A 19,365-nucleotide genomic window follows, 5' to 3' on the forward strand; every position below is an offset into this window, starting at 1 on the left:
CCCACCCACAAGCGCTAGGTCTCACTCCGCGCGCGCCCCCGACACCGGGCGTACCGGCGTTCGCCGATACATTACCTCCACGCGCTCCCGATTATCACCGATCGCGCGCCGCCGTCTGCAACACACATACCTCTGCCGGCTGTCAGCGGCCCTGATTCGGCGCCCGTCGTGTCAGTTCCCGCAGCGCTTCGCGCATGTGTCAGGTGCGCGTGGGTGGAGGGTGCGGGTGCGCGCGAGGTGATCGATGAGCGATCCCTGCCATCACCGCAAATGCGATGGTACCGCGCCACAGTGGCACAGCTGCCGCCTCGTCAAATGCGGAGCCAGACCCTGCGTCATTCTCGAACAGGACTAGCCAATGGCGAGGGTGGCCTGATGTCTCTGCTTTGAGGCGTGCAGTGCACAGAGCCAGTTAGCAAGTCACCCGACGCACATGCCGCTCTCGCCTCCGCGAGCACCGCGACAGCCACCTGCTTCATGAGCAACGCGCGCACGCGTGAGCAGCGTCGTCTTCGTCGTCGCCCGGGCGTCTTCGCCGCACGGCACCAAGACAAGATCGCACGATCTTCCGCGCGCACTGGGCGTACGGCGCGCCTGACATGTTGGGGGATGGGCGACCCCGGGCAAAACTGCCGGCCCCGGGGCGACGCGTGCCCGACGCGCAGCCGGCCGTGGGGAGTGCCGACATTCCCTGGCCAACGAACGCCAGCCATGGTGTCGTTGCTGCTGCTGCTGCTGCTGCTCTCCGTGAACCAGTCCCGGCGACGCGAGAGTGCAAAGTGTGTGTGTCGTACCTGCGGTCTATAAGGGTGACGCGGGGAAAATTTCAGGAAGCTAGCGTGCCGTTAGAGGCGCAGTGCGAGCCGGTGGGAGAGTAGGCGCGGCCACGACGTGACGCGAAATAATCGACGTGTCGGCGCCGCAAAGAGGGGCTGGCGGCTGAGGACAATTGTCTCGTGGTGGACGTGTGCTGCGCGCGACAACGGAGTCGCGACCAGCTGACTTGCTCCTGCATAATCGAGGCCGGCGCAGGGGCCCCTGACTCTGCACATCTAGGTTTCCGCAACGGTTGGGCACCCGCACGCGCCGCCGTCCATGGGCACCGGGTTTCAGCTGGCGACAGCGGGGTACCGCGTGCGCGCTGCGGCGCCGTACCCGCACCTGTCCTCGCTTGTCCCCGGCGGCAGTCTCCGCGTCGCGTTCTCGCGGGCGGACTCTCCCTCGCAGGCTCGCCCCGGTCTGCCCCTCCCTCCCCGTCGCTCTTCGGCCCCGCGCGACGCATGCAATCTATCGAGCCGCAAATCCGCAGCAGTGAGACAGATCGTCGTGCCGTGCGCCCCACCACTGCCACGCGCGCGCTGTGATCTGGAGCAGTCATTGCACTCTGCTCTTCCTGACAGGTCGGCCGACAGCTATCGGGACGCGTCGCCGGCAGACGGAGATGGCCTACAGCGTGCATATACTATATTTAGAGTTGCCGTGTGTGCATTGGGGTAGACATACGCGATTTGTTTCGCTGCAGACCAACCCGTCCATACAGCCTGCAGGACGAGGTGCGCCGGTCGCGTACTCAGCTGTTGGCGCAGCCTCTGGCAAAGTCTCCTTGCCGCCGCTGGAGAACTAGCGGCGGATGCTGCTGGCGAGCTGCGAAGCGGCGGACGTAGCGAGAGGCTGAGCACACACAGACTCATCTCTTCGAACTCGAAGCGTCCGCAGGCGTCGTCGCCGCCGCCACGACGTGCCACGTCAGCAAGTAGTCCGCGATCGCGTATGATTTTTATCAAACGTCGCTGCCATTCTCCGAGCTACGCGTTCGCCGGTGCCGGCCGGCAATTCGCTGGTCGGTGTGGATATGAACAACAGCTTGTGCACAAGATAAAAGAGCACGGACCAGCGGCCTGCCAGCCCGGTTGCCAAGACGGCGCATGCTCTTATAACTGCATGGCGGCCGGCTCACGTGCTGCACTGCGCTCCGCGTGGACGCGTCCGGCTTGGTCCTGCGGAATCGTGAACACAGCCGTAGCGGACCACCTGATTTGGGTTCCCGGTCCACTCTACAGCAGATGATCAGTCCTCTGGTTACCGCACAATCTGACTGTGGCGGTGCGCGCGTAGCGCCGTCGCGGCGGCAGTGACGGGCGTTGGAGCGGTGAGCTGGTCCTCACGCATATCGAGATCGCTAACCTTCCGGGTAACGATGTCACATCTTCACCTCCCAGGTGCGCCCCCCCCCCCCTTCTGTTCCTCTCCGGGCGCATGCAGCACAGAAATTGTACGAAATGATATTTGCTCGTCTCCGGCTGGCGGCTGTCCCGGTATGCATTCCCTGTGCGCTGTGCATTCAGCGCAGCCGCATATCCCCAGGCTCCCGGCGTCGTATCTATCAGCGGCGCTTCACTGCATTCTGATTACGAAAACCAAATGGAAACGCACCGCGCGTGTCCGAATACTTTGCTCTTCCTGCGCCTTCTCGAGCCAGCAAACGAAACTCTATTTCATTGCTGCTGTGTTTGAGTTCAGGCTACGCTGCTCATCGTTAATTATTTGATCGCCGTGCGCCAGCGTAAGCGAACCCTAGCTGGCGCGCGAGAGCTCCACTTCTCTCAGCCAGGTATTTCGCTCTCGCGAGGGACTGCAAAGTGATGATATACCACGGCGTTCACCGCAGCCGCCATCGGTTCTGCGCGCCTTTCGGATTCATGCTCCATTCTCTTGCTGTATTGTTCCACGCAAGTCCGGTTTCCGGCCTGACGCATGGTCGCAGTGTGCTGCCAACTTAACTGTTCAATCTTCTATTGTTATGGACGCACGGCCCTGCGCTTCTTCTTTTCAACACGAGGAAAATATTTTTGAGAATGCGACTCTCTGGCGCCTGCGTTGACATGTGTCTCTCGTCAGCCCGCCCTGCAGCTTGCAAAATTTTCGCACTGCACGAGGCCAACGTAGTGTCTCGGCCAAGCTTCGGTGAGAGCTAGTTGCGTGTTCGTTGTGTCTTGACAGGCAGACATCGTACCATGGCGTTGCAGTCAACGGTGGGTCGGTGGAGCGTGAGATACAATCCGCGAAGCGGCTCTCGGTACTCTACGTTCGGTATCTGTATTTCACATGTCTACCCCCACAGCTGGAACGGTGTTTTGACCAGTAAAACCGCCAGAGTCGTTTCTAACTTCTAAGCTAAGTTGTGACATGAGGCGAAGATTATCGAACGGACCTTGGTTGGTGGGCGAATCGTGTTCGTCCGTGCGTGCCTGAGCCGGGAGTGCATGCGGGCGCGGTGGCTGCTTACGCGAATAGTGGATTTCCATTTTGGGCTTTGACTAACGACGCTGGTGAACTGATTGAAGACTTAGGACGACAAGGTTCCGACCAGCGCGCGCCGATTTGGCTGCTTGCTCCGATGAGCTAGTGTGTCCGTCTTCAGTCCAGAGCGGGTCACTGCCGTACAAGGCGATGCAGTGTTTCGGTAGCTTAACACGGCACACAGAGAGATATGTCTACGTCAATATCCGTAAGTTCCGCTTGGTAACGGAGATGCGGATTGTTTGGTTCATTGAACGCGCTTGAGGACGAACGCATCTACACTGCACAGTAGGCATGGTGCACAACATGGCGCTACATTTAAAGTTGCTATGCGTTGATACAGGAGTCCTGCGAAAACACCCTAACAGAAGTGGTCATGTTGGACCCGCGGTGGTGATGGCGCCGCTGCGCTTGTGTTCCGGTTGCCTTCATGATGAGATTCAGCGAAACTTGACTGTTCATGGAGGCGCGGTGCTTTCAACAAAGTGGTCCCTGAGCCGAGGCTTAGAAGCACCACGGCCCGGATACTTCACCGGTCCAATCGCCATCTCTTCTGACTCGAGCTGCAGTCCGTCTGTCTAACAGGCCTCTGCTTACACGGAATATGATGGGGACTGCGTAGTTGTATGTCAAAACCTGGCCAAAAAAAATAAAATAAAAACCCGAAACTTATCAGTAGAGATAGACGACAAAAGAATAACCTTAGCAGCGACCCAGAAAGCCATAAAAGCTCGCCAAACGCGACATTGCTCAATGACAAAGCTGCAGAGAGACGACGTAGCGAACCTGCTGACGCACAGCAAGGGCACGGTACCACAGCTGCAAGCAACCCCCGTTCACCGCTTCGCCGCTGTGAATCGCATCAGCCAATCTTTCACAGCGTGGCAACTGGCAGGGCCTCTGCCGCCAGCGGCGAGCTTTGTGCAATGTGCGATGTACATGTATGGGAGGGCAGTGACGGCTATTCCACTGTAACACACGATACTGGTCCGTTTCCCATTGAGTTCTCAAAGGGGAGAGCCGAGACAGTTTATCTGGCAGTGAAGTCGCGACACGCGGGCGATGACGTAGGTTAATTTCACTGCCGGGGTTGGCCGTTGTCATAGTACTTTCAGCGACCGTTATCGCCGCAGCTCTGCGGACGACGTGCTCGCACACGTACGCGTCAAAGACAGTAGCCTGCTATCGGAGCACTGCAGACTACTCGCTGCTGTAGGTCCTAGACGGTCCTCAGTGGGAGTGCCGGCGAAGGCGTGTGTGCGAAGTTCTGGTGCCGGCGCGCCGCAGAGTGCGTTGTGCCTCTGGGCCCGTGCATGAGGCGCGCGACTGAAAACGGCGGCGGCGCTGGCGATGGGGAAGAAGGCGCGGGAGAAGAAGAAGCACGCGTCGACGACACGAAGCTGCGGAAGGAGCACATCGCGCACGATTCCCCGGCCGACTGTGAAACTCGTCGCCGCCACGATCTGCACTTCCCTCTCTTCCGCCCCAACACGCGCCCGCTCGACGCTCTTCGTTCCCACTGCTGTCTGCTGCTCCGCTGATCGCAACCCTCGCATCGCGACCGCGACACTTCGCTCTTCCCGTTTGCGCACCCCGTCTCACGGCACACCACGCCCGCCGTGACCCGTCGCGCGCCCTTCCACGGTCTTCCTCTCAATGCCGCCATCCTAGCGTGCTTCCCATCACCTCTATCAGTGTATTTCTAGTCGTTGTTCTGCTCCCGTCCTATTCCTTGTCAACCCGCCATGGCGTCTACATCCCACAACGCCCGCATGTCCCCCGCCACCCCGGATTCGCCGCATTCTCGCCACGACCCCCATCACCACCACCACGCCAGCCCGGCCTTATCTTCTCTCGGCGTGCCAGCGGATAACGCGCCGTCAAGCGAGTCTCTGCACCAGCTACTCGCAGTCGCGCATAGCAAGTATGCCGCTCATCCCCACAGCACCTCGCGTGACGATCTCTGTCTTGTGCTGGCTCGACTGGATGGCTGGACGGCGCAGATGGTCGAGGCCGGTCTCGTGCAGCCTGTCGTCCGCACGCCAACCGCCTCCAGTGGTGTATCCTCGCCGCGCAGTCAAACTGCGCGGCCGCATTACGATCCGACTGTCGCTGCTGCTACCAGTAAGGTTTTAGAAGCATGGCTCCTTGCCGGATGCATTGCATATGTGAGTCGCTCTCTCTGTTATTGTTGGTGTTATTCTAACAGTTTCCAGACCCTCGGAGACATGAACCGAGCAGTCAAACTGAACATGCGCATCCTGCGGGTCGACTCGGGGTGAGTATTTCGCTGCAGTAGGACCATAATACTTTGTTAACACTTCTCGCAGCTACGTTGAAGCCATGTCGAATCTTGCTGCGGCATATCGGTTACAACATCGCGATGCCGAAGCGGAGGCGTGGTGGTCTCGTGCTGTAAACCTTCGTCCGACGTACTGGGACGCAGCCGATCACTTGTTCTCCCTTCTCTGCTCGCAGCGACGCTACTCCGAGGCTGCAAGCGTTCTCGCTTTCGTAGAGCAGCATGCTTCACCCAGCGGTCTCCCGGATGACCTCTCCAGGTATCTTGCGATTATCCATGCCAAGGGTACCTTATTGTACGCCATGGACGACCATTTTGGTGCAGCAGACGCGTTCGCGCGTGTGTTGACGGTCGCTGCCACTGGCCATAGTGCTGCGCGTGACACGCAAGTGGTGTCATTGCAGCTGCTGATCCACCGCGTGCGGTCCGCCCTCGAGGCGCGCTACGGTCCGCGGCTTCTTCTCGCTCCGAGCGACGCGTGCGGGTGTCTCGCTGATGTGTTTGGGGGCGACTTACCCAGCTTGCGTGAGGTTCCGGATTCACAGAATCGGCATGTCATCTTGCAGACCACGGCGAACACGTTGCTGACGCTCGCAAAAATCGTGCAAGACGGAATTGCCGCCGGCCACGCTGGTGGCGGACCTGGCGGCTCGGGAAGCGGAAACAACAACAGCGCGCAACAGCCGCCTACGAACTCCGACAATAAAACCGCCAGTGCTGATACCTTGCTCAAAATTATCGGCCACTCCCCTTCGGCCTACGACGTCCTGCCAATGTACTACCTCTCACTGGCGCTGCATCCTAGCCCCAGCACTGCGAATAATATCGGAATTTTGTTAGCGTCGCTCGCTCCTGCATTTCCTGTGCCCCATGAGCATGCCTTAGCGTTGGAGTATTATCGCTATGGACTTTCGCTTGACTCGCGGCACCCGCATCTATACACGAACTTGGGATCGCTGCTGAAGGATCAAGGCCGTCTCGCTGATGCTGTCACTATGTACGAGCACGCGGTAGCCTGTGACAGTAACTTTGACATTGCGTTGGCAAATCTTGCCAATGCGGTGAAAGACCAGGGCCGTATTGGCGACGCGATTAAATACTATAGACGCGCCGTCACGGCGAATCCTCAATTTGACGAGGCTGTGTGTGGCCTCGCAAATGCACTCAACTCGGTGTGCGACTGGACCGGCCGCGGAAGCGCCGGTGTGGAACTCAGCGGGGTTGATGCGCAAGGAAACGTGTGTCTCAACTACAGCGCAGGCTGGATCTCACGGATTTTGGAGATTGTTGATACGCAGCTTCGATCGGGACTTCAGTGGGGCCTTGGCACCGTTGCTGCGGAATATAGTTCGATTGTCAACAACATCGTTCTCGCGTGCGGCTATTCAGGTCCTGAAGATTCGCAGATGGCGCCTTGGTTGAGCGAACTTCGCCGGATCAGAGAGAGCGGAACCGACGAGGGTGCGAAGGTCGTTGAGTTGCTTGAGGCGGCTGCCAAGGTCGCGCGATGGCGATATTATCGGGATCTCTACGTATCGCTGCCAGGAGGTGTCAAAGGCAAATACCACCGGCCGCTTTTACCAAACTCGCTTGCTCTTCCCGCCGCGCCGACAGTATTGCCGTTTCATACGTTCACGATACCGTTCAACGCAGTACAGTGCCGCGAAATCTGTCGGCGCACAGCGCTGCGCGTGTCTATTAGCGCGCATCGATACTCCTGGCTCAGCGAGGAGGTGTATCCGCCGCCGCCTCCGCCATCTCCTGAACTTCGAGTTGGCTACGTCTCGTCAGATTTCAACAATCACCCGCTGTCTCATCTCATGCAGAGCGTGTTCGGCTTTCATCGTGAGACTGATGGCTCCAGGTCCCCGGTATATGGTATATGCTACGCGACCTCACCCGCTGATTCGTCCGCGTACCGCCGGAAAATTGAAGCCGAAGCTCATGAGTTTGTTGATGTGTCAGGCTGGAGCACGCAAGCGGTTGTTGACCGCATCGTTAAGGACCGAATACACGTTCTCGTTAATCTAAATGGGTTCACTCGTGGCGCACGAAACGAGATCTTTGCTTGCAGGCCCGCGCCTCTGTCGATTGCATTCATGGGGTTTGCGGGCACGATGGGTGCAGAGTGGATGGATTATCTGCTTGCTGATCGAGTAACTGTTCCGGGGAGCGCCGTGCGCAAGCAGTCACAAGGGAGTGGACAGCGGATATTGAAGCATCACAATTGTGCCAATCAAGCGGACTGGGCTTATTTTGAAGATGTGGTGTTTTGTAAGCACTCGTTTTTCTGCTGCGATCATCGACAGAGCGCGCCAGATGCTATGGATCACAACGATGACGGTGCGCCGCAGAAAGCGGATTCGGAGGAGCCGGGCGAGGTTGAAGCGCGATGGCAGGCGGAATTAACACGCCGCGCAAGTATGCGCGCAGAGATCTTTCCGCATTTGCCAGAAAGCACGCTCATTCTTGCAAACTTCAACCAGCTTTACAAAATCGACCCAGCGATTTTTTTAGCGTGGCTTCGGATTCTCGTGCTCGTGCCAAATTCGGTGTTATGGCTTCTCAAGTTCCCTGAGCTGGGTACTACCAACCTGCGCGCGTTTGCAATGCACTGGGCAGGTCCTGAAGTTGCGAACCGAATCGTGTTTACCAACGTTGCGGGGAAAGATGTACATCTGCTGCGGTCTCGTGTGCCTGATTTGTTTCTTGACACACCAGAGTGCAACGCGCATACAACAGCGACGGATGTGATCTGGACAGGTACTCCAGTGCTCACATATCCTCGGCACGAGCATAAGATGTGTAGCCGCATCGCTGCGTCCGTTGTCATGTCTTCCTGTGGCGGCGCAATGCGATCTGACGACAAGAATATTTCTCAGCGGTTGATTGTACACTCAGAGGCCGAGTACGAGCAGCGTGCAGCGGAATTATGCATGAGCGGTGTTAATGGTGAGTTGCTAGAGATGCGCAAAGCAATTTTCCAAGGACGTGAGTCGGCGGAGATATTCAATACCCGGCGTTGGACGCGTGATGTCGAGCGTGCATACTGGATGATGTGGAACCGATGGGTCAAGGATGGCGGGAAAGTCACCATTGGCGAAAACTACGATTGGAATTTGTATCTTTAAGCAACTTTTTGGGAGGGGGGTCGAGGTGAGGTCGGGATTGGAAGCGATGTGCGTGATATTATGATTGCTGGATTGCGTATACAGGTTTTATTTCTTGGACAACAGACGGTATTCGTTCGTCATGATACATGCTTATGATTTTTGCGAGTGAAATTTGGAATTCACTCTTTTTCGTTTTCCGTTTTAAATGTGATATACTTCTACTATGGGAATTTGTACTTATAGATTCTAAACCTCGTGTATTCGTGTGGTGGCGTATAATGTGACCTATCGGGAGCCAAGCGCTGGCTATTTTATATATTCGAGATGTTTTGAGGCTGTAAATTCGAGTGCATTTGCCTGCTCATGCACTGCCATGCTCAGAGGACCCATCTTGATGAGAACCTGGAGACTGTGGCATGATTACGGGATGTAGATCAAGACCTTGCGGCATGCTCTAAAAGTGCTTATGGACGTCACGCAACGGTTGGCGTAAGTATACCACAAGGTTTCAGAGTACTTTGGTCAGACTGCTATGCTCACAACTTATTATTAATTTGCAAAATGTATTGACATGCAACTAGGTAGTAGGCTTTGCGAATCCGCGAAAGTACTTATCCCGGAATTGCTCGTTATAGGTCCTACGTTCCACAGGTGCAGTCGGGAGCTCACCTCTCGGCGTGCGGACGTATGTAAGCAGCCGCCGCGACCATTTGTTGAACTCTTGGATGCAGTTGCCAATCAGCACAAGTTCGGGATGCGTCGGTATACCAGTTTCTTCGTCTTTATCATTCGCCGTTGGCATCCAGCAACACAAGCGACCACGGTCGACAAGATGCTCAGCGGCGAAGACGACAAGGTCGTCGAGCAGCGCATCGAAATGATATGGTTTTTTGGGAGGGATATAGTCCGCTCGTAAATGTGAAAAGTCGCCATTTTCGAGTACCGTAGGTTGACCGTCAGCATAGCGCCCTTTGTTCCGGGAGCCAAGTACTTTCAGACCCTCCCGCACGCCGTATGGAGGGTCGCAGATTATGGCATCGAGAAGCAGCGACGGACGGAGCGGGCAATGTGTGAAATCACAGACAAAAGTATCTAGTAGGTGTGCGGAGATGTTGTACTGTTTGAAGTTTGTGGTTATGTTCCGTTTTGGCTTGCCACGAATCTGCCGACCATCGATGTCGGAACCTGTAGGGGTCAGCACAACGATGTCGGCTATCGATAAAGATGCTCTCACCGATGACAGTTGCACCGAAATGGGCTGCTCCAACCAAGAAGCTGCCGGTACCGGCAAATGGGTCGTACACAAGCTTTCCCGGTGCGGCGAGCCCGATATTAGACGAGACGAGTGCCAACTCCGCGTCGAACGATGTCGTGCCGATATAGTGCCGCTTCTTGAGATCATACTTTGCAATTATATCGCGCTGACCGTCAGCGATATGCCGTCCAAACCACATCTTTGCAAGTGCATGATGTGATTTCGATAAGTCTGCGCTTGGAATCGGGACGTACTCCTCGACAACTGTGAACGTGTGCTTCGCGTCGCGCATGCGGATTGGGCCCTGGAAGTCGAGGAAATCGAACGACTCCATGATCTGGCGTTGCTCGCTCGACGTTCGCGAACCTTGAAAACTTATGATATCAAACCGGAAAGACTCCTGCTTATATTCTAAATAATGTCTGTAAGCGCGGGCAGCCTTCAGAAAGATGGTGTAAAATGTGCGTACTGGGCCATTCGTCTTGCGTGCGGCGACGCATGTCTTCGTGAAGCTCTTCCAGCGTCGCGCCGCAGCCCCAGACCTCAAAGACTGAGCGAACGAGAATTGCGCGGCGTGTGAGCCTGATGGCGGCATCTTCGGACTCGAGCGATACGACCAGTAACGGACTCTGTGGGGCGGGAAAATGATGTTAACACGCAGGTACTCGACCATTGAATGGGCGGCTCACTTCTTCGCTGTGGTCACTCATATCGACAGATACCTGCTCGAGCTCTGCCAGAGCCTCAAGCTCCAGCTTCCGGAACGTCTCGTGCGTCTGCGCGAATAGTATCAGATAGTCCCTCATTTCCGTAGTTTCAGGGAGCTCTCCATCGACCATTTTCGTCAGGCAAAAAATTGAGCCGCATGCGTAATACACGTGACACACAAGCCCCTTGACCTTATGGACGCGCTTTGGGCTAGGCCCGAAACGGAGCGAGATAAACAAGCAGCCGATTGGCATGGCGACCCCGCCAGAGCGCCGTCTTTCTCAGCTTTCTGTGATCCTACACCGCCCTTGCTCCCGCACCCCGCCTCCACACCGCGCACCGACGTGTTTTTCCCCAGATCGCCTACTTTGCTGACCTGCATTTCGTTTCCGCGCATTTCTGATCCGACACGCTGCGTGACGGAGCTGTTGTGTGATTTCGCCAGTCGACACAGACTCCCAAAGCTCACTGCATGAGCTGCGGTGTTCTGCTGTGAAGGTCGTTCTACACAGAGTACCCTGTCGTGGTCATACATTCTACGGATTCGACTTCCTTGTGGTATGTTTTTTTTTGTGTCATGTCCGTCGCAGCTAGGATCTACGCGAACTTGTGTTTCGCGTTTGGCATCGCGTGTTTGCGCGCCGCGAACTTGCAGGAGTAACAGACTAACGAGTCCGCAGTGAGTACAACACGACTCCACCTCGTTTTCAACCAACCTCGCGACACGCGCATTTGAAATATAATCTCAAGAAGCCATGGCTAACACGGTACGTGTTGTTGTGATGGCCATCACATTGCAGGACTAACCCGGCGCGCAGAGGCGATCAGCGCGGATATCTGCGACTGCTGGGCAAGACGAGAACCAGCTGGGAGCAGCAACTACAATGTCGCGAGTGACGCGAGCAAAGGCAAATGCGACCGACACAGCGTCCATTGTCGCGGGGGCGCGGGCCGCGTTGGCGGCAAAGCAGCACAATACTGGTGTGGCGCCCACAGCAAGCGCAGTCGCTACGCGCACAAGGAAACGGGCTGCGCTAGGGGACGTTAGCAATGTGCACAAGGACTCTGAAACCGGCGGAATGAAGGAGAAGGGTCTTGTTACGAAGGTTGTGAAGACAACAGTGTCAAGCACGGTCTCGAAGGCGCGCGCGTCGGCTAGAGCCAACGCTGAGGCGGCCGAGAAGGAAGCTGCGACCGCGGCTGCACACCGGACGACGAGACTCGTGTCGAAGAGAGACGTCGGTACTACTACAACGGCCGCACACGCGCGGCGACGTGCTCCGCTAAAGCCGCTCTCCTCAGCAGCTGTCGCGGCGCGTACCGGGTCTGCACCAAAAGCGCGGCCAACAGTGGTATCACACATGCCAAAGGACAGTCTGAATGACGAAGAATTGTCGGATGGGAATAAGGAGAACGAGACGCCGCCTGCGGAACAGACAGATCGGACGTCGACGTCAGATGACCTCGAGTTTGTAGAGGCTTTGGAGCAGCCAGCTGAAGTCACCACAACGACGGCAACAAAATCGCCAGAGTCATCGGGCGTACAAGACTGGGATGATCTCGATGCAGATGAAATGGACGATCCGACGATGGTGGCGGAGTACGTGACTGAGATTTTTGAGTACATGCGGGAGCTGGAGATCAAGACGATGCCGGACGCCCGATATATGGACCAACAGCCCGACCTAAAGTGGCAGATGCGAGACATTTTGATTGATTGGCTTGTGGAAGTTCACACTAAGTTCAGGCTGCTCCCAGAGACGCTGTTTGTTGCGGTAAACTTGGTCGACCGCTTTTTGTCCCTCCGTGTGGTGAACTTGGAAAAGCTGCAGCTGGTTGGCATAACGGGCATGTTCATTGCGGCCAAGTACGAGGAGGTGTTTTCGCCGTCGATTCAGAACTTTGTTTACATTGCCGACAACGGCTACACCGAGGACGATTTGATCCGGGCCGAGACTTTCATGTTACAGGTTCTTGAGTTTAACTTGTCATACCCGAACCCGTTGAACTTTCTGCGCCGGATCTCTAAAGCGGATAACTACGATATTCAGACGCGGACAGTGGCTAAGTACTTGCTGGAGATTTCGTTGCTAGACCACAGGTTCATGACGCGTGTACCGTCCATTGCCGCGGCTGCATCAATGTTCCTAGCGCGCCTGATGCTGGAACGACCTGAATGGGTGAGTTGCATTTGATGGTGCGGGAGTATAGATTATTAACAATTGTAGGACAAAAATCTCGTCCACTACTCTGGATACACGGAGGCGGAGATCAAGCCGGTTGCAGATCTGATGATTGACTATCTTGTTAAACCGGTGAAGCACGAGGCTTTCTTCAAGAAGTACGCGAGCAAACGGTACATGAAGGCATCGATCATTGCGCGGCAGTGGGCGAAGAAATATGTTGATGAGAATCCGCTGCCTGCGATGAATATTGACTCCGAGACCGCGGAGGAGGAGTAAGCGGGTGCAGAAAATGGCTTTATATACCTTTATATCATGGGAAGAACAACATATAGATTTCGACTGCTTAGGGGCGTGTAGCGAGGAAGACACAGTGAGTGACAAAAGGCTACAATCAATAGCGCCGATTTAATTCGTGGGCTAGAGTATGGATTGGCGGCATGGATGTTTGTGATTGACTTGAATTTAATTACGCGTGTTATTTAAGGAACTAGTCGGGAAGAATGAGCGTATGTTTTGTCGTGTGATCGGAGTTGATGTAGTCGCTCTCCCTCGCTAATGTTATATATTGTGTCGCTCTGTTATTATTGCTGAAGTTTACCGTGCTTTGTTTGTGTGTCTGTCATTTAATTACAAGAAAGAGTCGCGATGGTTATAACTTAGGGGAGGGGGAGAAAAGAGAGAGGTAGAGGGGATGGTGTTGGAGGTAGTCACGGAGGATAGTGCAGGCATAGGCAGCGAATTCTGGATCGAGGTCTTCGCGTTGACCGCGAGCGTATATTGTGCTTGTATCGGCATTGCGGTCCCGGAGGGCAGAGGATGGCGGTGGACCAGAAGATGAAGAGTAGGAAGAAGAGCGCGCAACAATATGAAAGTGCACATGAGGTACGACCTGCGCTGCAGCATGCCCTAAACAGGGGATTTCAGTAGAGTCAATTGCATGCTTACAAGTGAAACACACCATTATTCTGGACAACGTTAAACCCGTCGACAGAAGGGAAACATTGAAGCAATGCACGTCCGAGGAGGGCGAGCAGTACGCCGAGCCGGGTGAGATCGTCATCGTGAACGCAGTCGCCAGCGTAGTCAGCGTAGTCAGCAAGCATGCAGACGTGTGCGCGTGGGATGAGCAAAATGTGACATTTCGACGAGACTAGAGGCGCGATGTCGAGGAACGCGATGTGGGAGGGCGTTGAGAGGATGATGTTGTGCTCGTTGAATCCAGGGGGGGATAGCGATTGTGATGGCGATGGTGATAGGAAGAATGGCTTGACGGAGTCGGCAATGGTGCAGAAGGGACAGTCCTTCTGTGACTGGACCATAGACACGCGCGAAGAAGAAGACCTTCCCGAAGAAGCAAATGCGAGACGTGCAGCTCTCCGGCGTCTTCGCAGCCGCACGCCGCCGTGTCGAGATCACGATCATCACCACAGCACTCCCCCGCGCAATCGCCGTAAGCAGCTCTGTTGTCAACGCTGCATATTGTATTCCGCCTATCTATTCACGCTGCATCGGCCGTCGCAAATATGCGGATCCGCAAGAGTTTCGCTACCGGTACGTCGTCATACGGCCGTCTGGCGCATCCAGGCTGTCCCCCTACTGACTGCCGAACGCGTAGCATTCGTGACGATTGCCGTAATCGCCGCATACCTCGCATTCACTCCGTCTGTGGCCTTGCCGCATGACAAGCCACTACATTTTGTCTTTTTTTTCCTTCTCACGACGACGTTCTACTGGGTCGTGGACACTACGCGAAGGCGGCTCATAAATGCCACGATCGTCATATGCATTTTGATAGGTGGCATCGGTTCGGAGTTTGCACAGGCGCTTGTGCCGGTATGTTTGTGTGCTACGTGCATTGGAAGTGTGTGTTGGGCGCTGACGGTATGGTGCAGACTCGGGAGTTTGATGCGTATGACATCGTGGTAAGTTCGACGCAGTTATAGTCTGCGTCGCTATATTACGATGTTCTGATTTGAATTCTAGGCGAACGTCGCTGGAGCTAGCATCGCACTCGTGATTTCTGCGCTTTATCACAAACGTAGGTTCTCTTTCCGCATTACTCGCATATTCCAGCAGGGCCTGCAAGAAATAACACGTTGCTAATTCGCCACAGGTATGCTTGCTCGTAAACGCGCCGCGAAGTACTCCGCACTGAATAACCACGATCTCGAGACTGGTTTCGCCGGCAGCTCACCAGGCGGAGAGGCGGTTGGACTAAGCGACCTCAGCGGCAGCAGCAGCAAAGCCGACAGCGCAGCAGCGCCAGCTGCTGCGTAAGCAGTTGCGGAATGAAAAAACAAGCGGACAGAAGATGACATGATGAACACAGGACTAAACACGGCTTCGAGATTGCGATGCTGCATGCTGTGGTACAGATACTGTACGGCGAGTGCATGGGACGATATGCAGTACGCACAAGAGAGATGCTTTCATTAAGCTAGTACTAGACAGAGGAATTTTATGTAGACACGATCTGGATCAGAATTGAGTATGTCCGAACGCAGTAGCTTTGAGTACTTCTTCCCTGTCACGAGCGTTCTTGCGCGTCGCGCTACGCCGCGCCGCACGTAAGGTCGCGTCCGAAGTGTTCATCGCACGCTCACTCGCGCTTTCTTCCCCTACGCCTCCACTATCGCATCGCACCGCCACAGGACCTATGTCCACCACCGTGGCGCCATTATCATCCTCTCCAGTGCGCAAGAAAAAGAAGCGCATGCTTCCACCGGCGCCGCCGCCGCCGCTGCCGCCGTTGTTCGACGACGAGGACGATGGGTTTTTCATCCGGACGAATTCGCAGGTGCACGTTAAGAAGAGGAAAAAGAAGAGAGATACGGGGGTAAAGAAACGGAAGTATGCAGATGATGACGCGGATTCGGGCGTCAAGAGCGCTGTGCGCGCAGCTTTGGCGACGACCGTGGACAGCGATAATATCAGCACAGCAGACTGCAAGACAACACCGTCGCTAACTCAACGCTCATCTTCACCGATCGAGCTCGATGCGTCCGGAAATCCCAGGCAGCGGGTGCAGATGGTGCTTTCGGAAAGTGACTCGTCCGACGACGAGAATATCTTCGACCTCGACGAGCTACTCCCAGTAGGCCGACGTGGTCGACGTCGGCGCCAGGGTGCCGACGAAGGCAGCAGCGGGAATAGCATACACAAGAAGGAGAAGGTCGTGCGGATACCGACGCTGTCGCCTCCGCCAACGTTGTCGAAGGCGCAGCTCGAGTCGATGCGCAAGCTCGTGTACATGCAGCACGGGCAGAAGACACAACCGATGGCCGCGTCCGGAACAGTGGCGTCGGCAAAGGCTACGCCATCGGCTGCATCTAGGCTCAGTGAGAGACTGCGGTCTGCTTCAAACAGTTCGACACCCATGCCGTCTTCTGCTCCGAAGCGTCCAATAGGACCGACGTTCCCCGTCACGGTGCTCGTGGAAACGACAACGACCGTGCAGCAAGCGTTCAAGGTGCTCCTCTCGCCCACGAGTGATGCGAATATCGAAACTCTGGTGCGCGCGGGATTTTTCAAAATCAAGTCCGCGCACCCGTTTAGCAAGGTGCGCACAGCGTGGCTCGACCAGGTCGCACGCAACTTGTTGGCTGTGACAGACACGGAGGAGAGCGGCGAGGGCATTGACGAGACTGCCTTCTTGCGTGTGGCACGAGATATGGTGTTGCTTGACAAGACCACGCTCGCAAAGTGCTACGACGACGGCACGCCGGCGCAGGTCGGGGTCAAGCCTGAAGAGCCGCATATGAGTCTACTCGCGGTCATGCGCGGCGAGGTGGAGAGCCTGCGTGCGGATTTTTGTAATCAACTAGAGGACCTGGCTGAAGATGATGAGGAAGACGCAGAGGGCAAGAAGACTGCTGACACGGCTGCCACGGATGATGACGACGAGGATAAGGACGGCTTGCAGGCAAGTACAGCCGACGTAGACGACGGCGGCATGCGCGTGTTTTTGCAAGACGGCGTGGGCGAGCCACTGAACCTGAAGGTCAAGCCGGAGCTGATAGTGAGCCGGATCGTGGACTATTATCGCCAGAAGCGCAACGTCCCGATGTCGAAGGTGATCACGCTCGAGATCGACGACGAGCCGTTGGACGCGCACGACATTGTGGCGAGCACCGAGATAGAAGATGAGATCACGATCGACGTCAAGGTGCGTTGAGGACTGATTGGTGTGTGTGTTTGGCTAGATGGGTAGCGGATGGCTTAGGGTGTAAAACAGCGGAGGGTGGGAGTTGCAATGGTTGATTACTGTACAATACTAACAATGATTTGATTCTAATCCCGCTTGAGTGGGAAGTACTCCGCACGCACGCCATCCTTGGTGACGATCTTGATCTCGAGGCAGTCACCGACGTGGATGTGCCGCTCGGTTGCGCTACTGAATGCATCCTTGACTAGTTTGAGCGTCTCTTCGAGCGTGAGGTATGAGACCACGCGGGGCTCACCGGTCGCGGCGTCGTATTGGTTCTTGAAGTTAACCTGATTGTCCAGGAAAGGCATGATCAGGTTGGCGGCCGCGCCGCCAGCGCGGCACTGCTCGCGCTCATACGAGCCCACCGGGTCGAAAGAGTATACCGCACCGACGCCGTTCTCGTCCAGCCCCGCGATGATAGTGTGCACGTAAAATGGAAAGAATCGCTTGCCGTAGAGCATATTCTGCACGAGCCGCGCGCACGCGGACACGCTGATCGGCTTGCCATGGTTGTATTCGTACATCTGCACGCTCTGCCCGAGCCGGCGTACGAGCGCATCGCCATCGGCAGAGAACCCGTTTGCAGACACGACGATACCGGGAACAGCCGTCTGTGGGCCGCCCACGGGTAGCGTGTGCACCTTGGGTTGGAAACGCGAGTTAATGGAGTAACCGGTAGTGTGCCGCGTGTCGCCGGCGAGAACGGCGAAGTCTGCGCCTGCGATCGCGAGGATCGTACCACCATTGTCGGCATAGGGGTTGAATTGGTGCTCGACTGGCACTCTTGAGGTCATCGCACCGGCCTCGCTGGCGGTGTGGGCAAGCAGCGTCGTGTTCATTGTATGTGTGCGTGGCGATGATTGCGATCAGATTGCGAGCAAGCTGGAAGGTACAAGAACGCATAGCTACGAACACGTGACCATTGTATCTGCACCATCAACATCGAGAAGGTCGAGATCAGAGATTTTGATTAATATCTTACAAAACTAAGTGATGTTGCTCTACGCAGATATGTTCCGTCCGATCTTCTCCAGCATCTGCTGGCGCTCGATCGCGAGTTTTGTGAACTCGTCCAAATCCTCGTCCATCGGCAGACCGAGCAGCTTGTTGTGCAAGCCCCGCGTCTTCTCCGCGTTACCCTTGCCGTCCTGGAAAAACACGCGCGTGTAGAGCTGTCGTACGAACGCCTCGCGCGAGCCGGCGTACATCTCTCCAACATTGCGCTTGTACCGTTCGACCGACGGCTCGTATGTGATTGTCCAGTCCGCCTCGGTTGTGCCCGTGACGCGAAGCACAGAGTCGAATATCTGGCGCTGGCTGAGGACAAAAGATGATATGTACAGAAACTTGTTGCGGAACATCTCCAATGTCGGCTCCTTGTCCTCGGGTCCATCAGGTGCAATCTTCAGACTGAGTAATTTCGCAACAGCTCGACCGACCTGTGGCCATGTGGATGTGCAGATCTTTGTCTCGCCGTCGTCGTACATCGTCACTGTACGCTTCGCGACATCGAATCCGTATGCTCCACTGATGGCAAGACTCCATTCGTACCAGAAACCACACTCGAGCGCGACATATGAGCTCTTCCCGAGTTTCTCGATCAGCTCGCGATTCTCACGCTTCGGCTCGCCGACATGCGTCTCTTTGCTCAGTGCCGGATCAGCCATATCGGGCGAAAACTCACTCGGCAGGATCCATTTGACGCCCGCGTCCGCGGCCGCGGCGATAAGCTTGGCTTCGCTGTCCGGCGGCGCCATCACGCTCATCGTGATCACAAGCGCGTCGTGACCCTTCAACGCCGCGACAAGCGACGCCGGTTCAGAGTAGTCTACCTTGGCCACCCGCACGCCGGTAGGCATCGTCGCAGTGCTGTCGGCGCGCGAGATCGCAGTCACCGTGTGCTTGCCTGTCGCGAGCAGGGCATTGGTCATATAAAGACCACTGTTGCCGGTGGCCTGGGTGCGTTAGTGGTAAGGTCGAACTCGTGAGTAAGAGACTGACGTACGCCGACAATAGCGACCTTGCGTATGTAGTTCTTGGCGAGAGCAGACATTGCAATAGCTGTGGGAAGGATAATGAGGGATCAATCCATCGAGCAGGCGACTTAAGTAGTCCTTGTGCGCACGTTGGCGGAATCGGCGCGGATAGTCTATCTCCGGTGCGTGAGGTCCGGCGTTAGCAACGATGGATGAAAGTCTCTGAACAAAGCTGGCACGTCAGCACGGGTGCAGAATAAAGTGATAGCCGCGTCTCCACTGCCTCTGAACCGGGTCAGGTTGCACACTTCCTGAACA

The 19,365-nt window shown here is 56.0% G+C and overlaps 8 protein-coding genes across 8 annotated transcripts; 4 read left to right on the plus strand and 4 right to left on the minus strand.

Annotated features, from left to right (window-relative positions):
* The first annotated feature begins 4,951 nt into the window (after positions 1-4,951).
* Positions 4,952-9,141, plus strand: V1518DRAFT_327429 (glycosyl transferase family 41-domain-containing protein). The gene is made up of 3 exons (XM_066901161.1): positions 4,952-5,468; positions 5,517-5,578; positions 5,631-9,141. Exons 1-3 carry the CDS (start codon positions 5,046-5,048, stop codon positions 8,731-8,733), a joined length of 3,588 nt encoding a protein of 1,195 aa, XP_066758353.1. The 5' UTR covers positions 4,952-5,045; the 3' UTR covers positions 8,734-9,141.
* Positions 9,142-9,251: 110 nt separating this feature from the next.
* V1518DRAFT_419317 (S-adenosyl-L-methionine-dependent methyltransferase) lies at positions 9,252-10,800 on the minus strand. Its single transcript, XM_066904732.1, has 4 exons — positions 10,660-10,800; positions 10,440-10,599; positions 9,950-10,381; positions 9,252-9,900 (listed from the first exon to the last, which is right to left on the minus strand). Exons 1-4 carry the CDS (start codon positions 10,774-10,776, stop codon positions 9,293-9,295), a joined length of 1,317 nt encoding a protein of 438 aa, XP_066758354.1. The 5' UTR covers positions 10,777-10,800; the 3' UTR covers positions 9,252-9,292.
* Positions 10,801-11,243: 443 nt separating this feature from the next.
* V1518DRAFT_328257 (cyclin-like protein) lies at positions 11,244-13,327 on the plus strand. Its single transcript, XM_066901164.1, has 4 exons — positions 11,244-11,257; positions 11,359-11,445; positions 11,497-12,858; positions 12,907-13,327. The coding sequence occupies exons 2-4, from the start codon at positions 11,434-11,436 to the stop codon at positions 13,138-13,140; spliced, it is 1,608 nt and encodes a 535-aa protein (XP_066758355.1). The 5' UTR covers positions 11,244-11,257; positions 11,359-11,433; the 3' UTR covers positions 13,141-13,327.
* V1518DRAFT_419324 (HIT-like domain-containing protein) lies at positions 13,310-14,243 on the minus strand. The gene is made up of 2 exons (XM_066904733.1): positions 13,823-14,243; positions 13,310-13,770 (listed from the first exon to the last, which is right to left on the minus strand). Exons 1-2 carry the CDS (start codon positions 14,181-14,183, stop codon positions 13,514-13,516), a joined length of 618 nt encoding a protein of 205 aa, XP_066758356.1. The 5' UTR covers positions 14,184-14,243; the 3' UTR covers positions 13,310-13,513.
* V1518DRAFT_419326 (uncharacterized protein) lies at positions 14,060-15,367 on the plus strand. The gene is made up of 5 exons (XM_066904734.1): positions 14,060-14,415; positions 14,480-14,697; positions 14,757-14,786; positions 14,848-14,902; positions 14,978-15,367. Exons 1-5 carry the CDS (start codon positions 14,388-14,390, stop codon positions 15,139-15,141), a joined length of 495 nt encoding a protein of 164 aa, XP_066758357.1. The 5' UTR covers positions 14,060-14,387; the 3' UTR covers positions 15,142-15,367.
* Positions 15,368-15,428: 61 nt separating this feature from the next.
* V1518DRAFT_419329 (uncharacterized protein) lies at positions 15,429-17,178 on the plus strand. The gene has a single exon (XM_066904735.1). It carries the CDS (start codon positions 15,521-15,523, stop codon positions 17,036-17,038), a length of 1,518 nt encoding a protein of 505 aa, XP_066758358.1. The 5' UTR covers positions 15,429-15,520; the 3' UTR covers positions 17,039-17,178.
* Positions 17,106-17,930, minus strand: V1518DRAFT_419330 (nucleophile aminohydrolase). Its single transcript, XM_066904736.1, has one exon. The coding sequence runs from the start codon at positions 17,908-17,910 to the stop codon at positions 17,155-17,157; it is 756 nt and encodes a 251-aa protein (XP_066758359.1). The 5' UTR covers positions 17,911-17,930; the 3' UTR covers positions 17,106-17,154.
* A 142-nt stretch (positions 17,931-18,072) lies between these two features.
* V1518DRAFT_375798 (uncharacterized protein) lies at positions 18,073-19,124 on the minus strand (the record flags this gene model as incomplete). Its single annotated transcript, XM_066901518.1, has 2 exons — positions 18,073-19,026; positions 19,077-19,124. 2 exons carry the CDS (start codon positions 19,122-19,124, stop codon positions 18,073-18,075), a joined length of 1,002 nt encoding a protein of 333 aa, XP_066758360.1.
* Positions 19,125-19,365: the final 241 nt, after the last annotated feature.

Source organism: Limtongia smithiae, assembly GCF_038497785.1.
Source record: "Limtongia smithiae strain NRRL Y-17922 unplaced genomic scaffold V1518scaffold_9, whole genome shotgun sequence".
Classification (NCBI taxonomy): domain Eukaryota; kingdom Fungi; phylum Ascomycota; class Lipomycetes; order Lipomycetales; family Lipomycetaceae; genus Limtongia; species Limtongia smithiae.

Excerpts from the sequence above, each read along its gene's own strand:
- V1518DRAFT_419326 (XM_066904734.1), top strand. The coding sequence starts at position 14,388 with ATGCGGATCCGCAAGAGTTTCGCTACCG. Across the intron at positions 14,416-14,479 it reads CCGCAAGAGTTTCGCTACCG|CATTCGTGACGATTGCCGTA; the intron begins GTACGTCGTCAT and ends CCGAACGCGTAG. Across the intron at positions 14,903-14,977 it reads TTCTGCGCTTTATCACAAAC|GTATGCTTGCTCGTAAACGC; the intron begins GTAGGTTCTCTT and ends AATTCGCCACAG.
- V1518DRAFT_328257 (XM_066901164.1), top strand. Across the intron at positions 12,859-12,906 it reads TGCTGGAACGACCTGAATGG|GACAAAAATCTCGTCCACTA; the intron begins GTGAGTTGCATT and ends TAACAATTGTAG.
- V1518DRAFT_419329 (XM_066904735.1), top strand. The coding sequence starts at position 15,521 with ATGTCCACCACCGTGGCGCCATTATCATCCTCTCCAGTGCGCAAGAAA.
- V1518DRAFT_419330 (XM_066904736.1), bottom strand. The coding sequence starts at position 17,910 with ATGAACACGACGCTGCTTGCCCACACCGCCAGCGAGGCCGGTGCGATG.
- V1518DRAFT_419317 (XM_066904732.1), bottom strand. The coding sequence starts at position 10,776 with ATGAGGGACTATCTGATACTATTCGCGCAGACGCACGAGACGTTCCGG. Across the intron at positions 10,382-10,439 it reads CACGCAAGACGAATGGCCCA|AATATAAGCAGGAGTCTTTC; the intron begins GTACGCACATTT and ends GACATTATTTAG. Across the intron at positions 9,901-9,949 it reads TTTCGGTGCAACTGTCATCG|GTTCCGACATCGATGGTCGG; the intron begins GTGAGAGCATCT and ends TGACCCCTACAG.
- V1518DRAFT_419324 (XM_066904733.1), bottom strand. The coding sequence starts at position 14,183 with ATGGTCCAGTCACAGAAGGACTGTCCCTTCTGCACCATTGCCGACTCC. Across the intron at positions 13,771-13,822 it reads TAACGTTGTCCAGAATAATG|GGCATGCTGCAGCGCAGGTC; the intron begins GTGTGTTTCACT and ends TCCCCTGTTTAG.
- V1518DRAFT_327429 (XM_066901161.1), top strand. The coding sequence starts at position 5,046 with ATGGCGTCTACATCCCACAACGCCCGCATGTCCCCCGCCACCCCGGAT. Across the intron at positions 5,469-5,516 it reads TTGCCGGATGCATTGCATAT|ACCCTCGGAGACATGAACCG; the intron begins GTGAGTCGCTCT and ends AACAGTTTCCAG. Across the intron at positions 5,579-5,630 it reads ATCCTGCGGGTCGACTCGGG|CTACGTTGAAGCCATGTCGA; the intron begins GTGAGTATTTCG and ends CACTTCTCGCAG.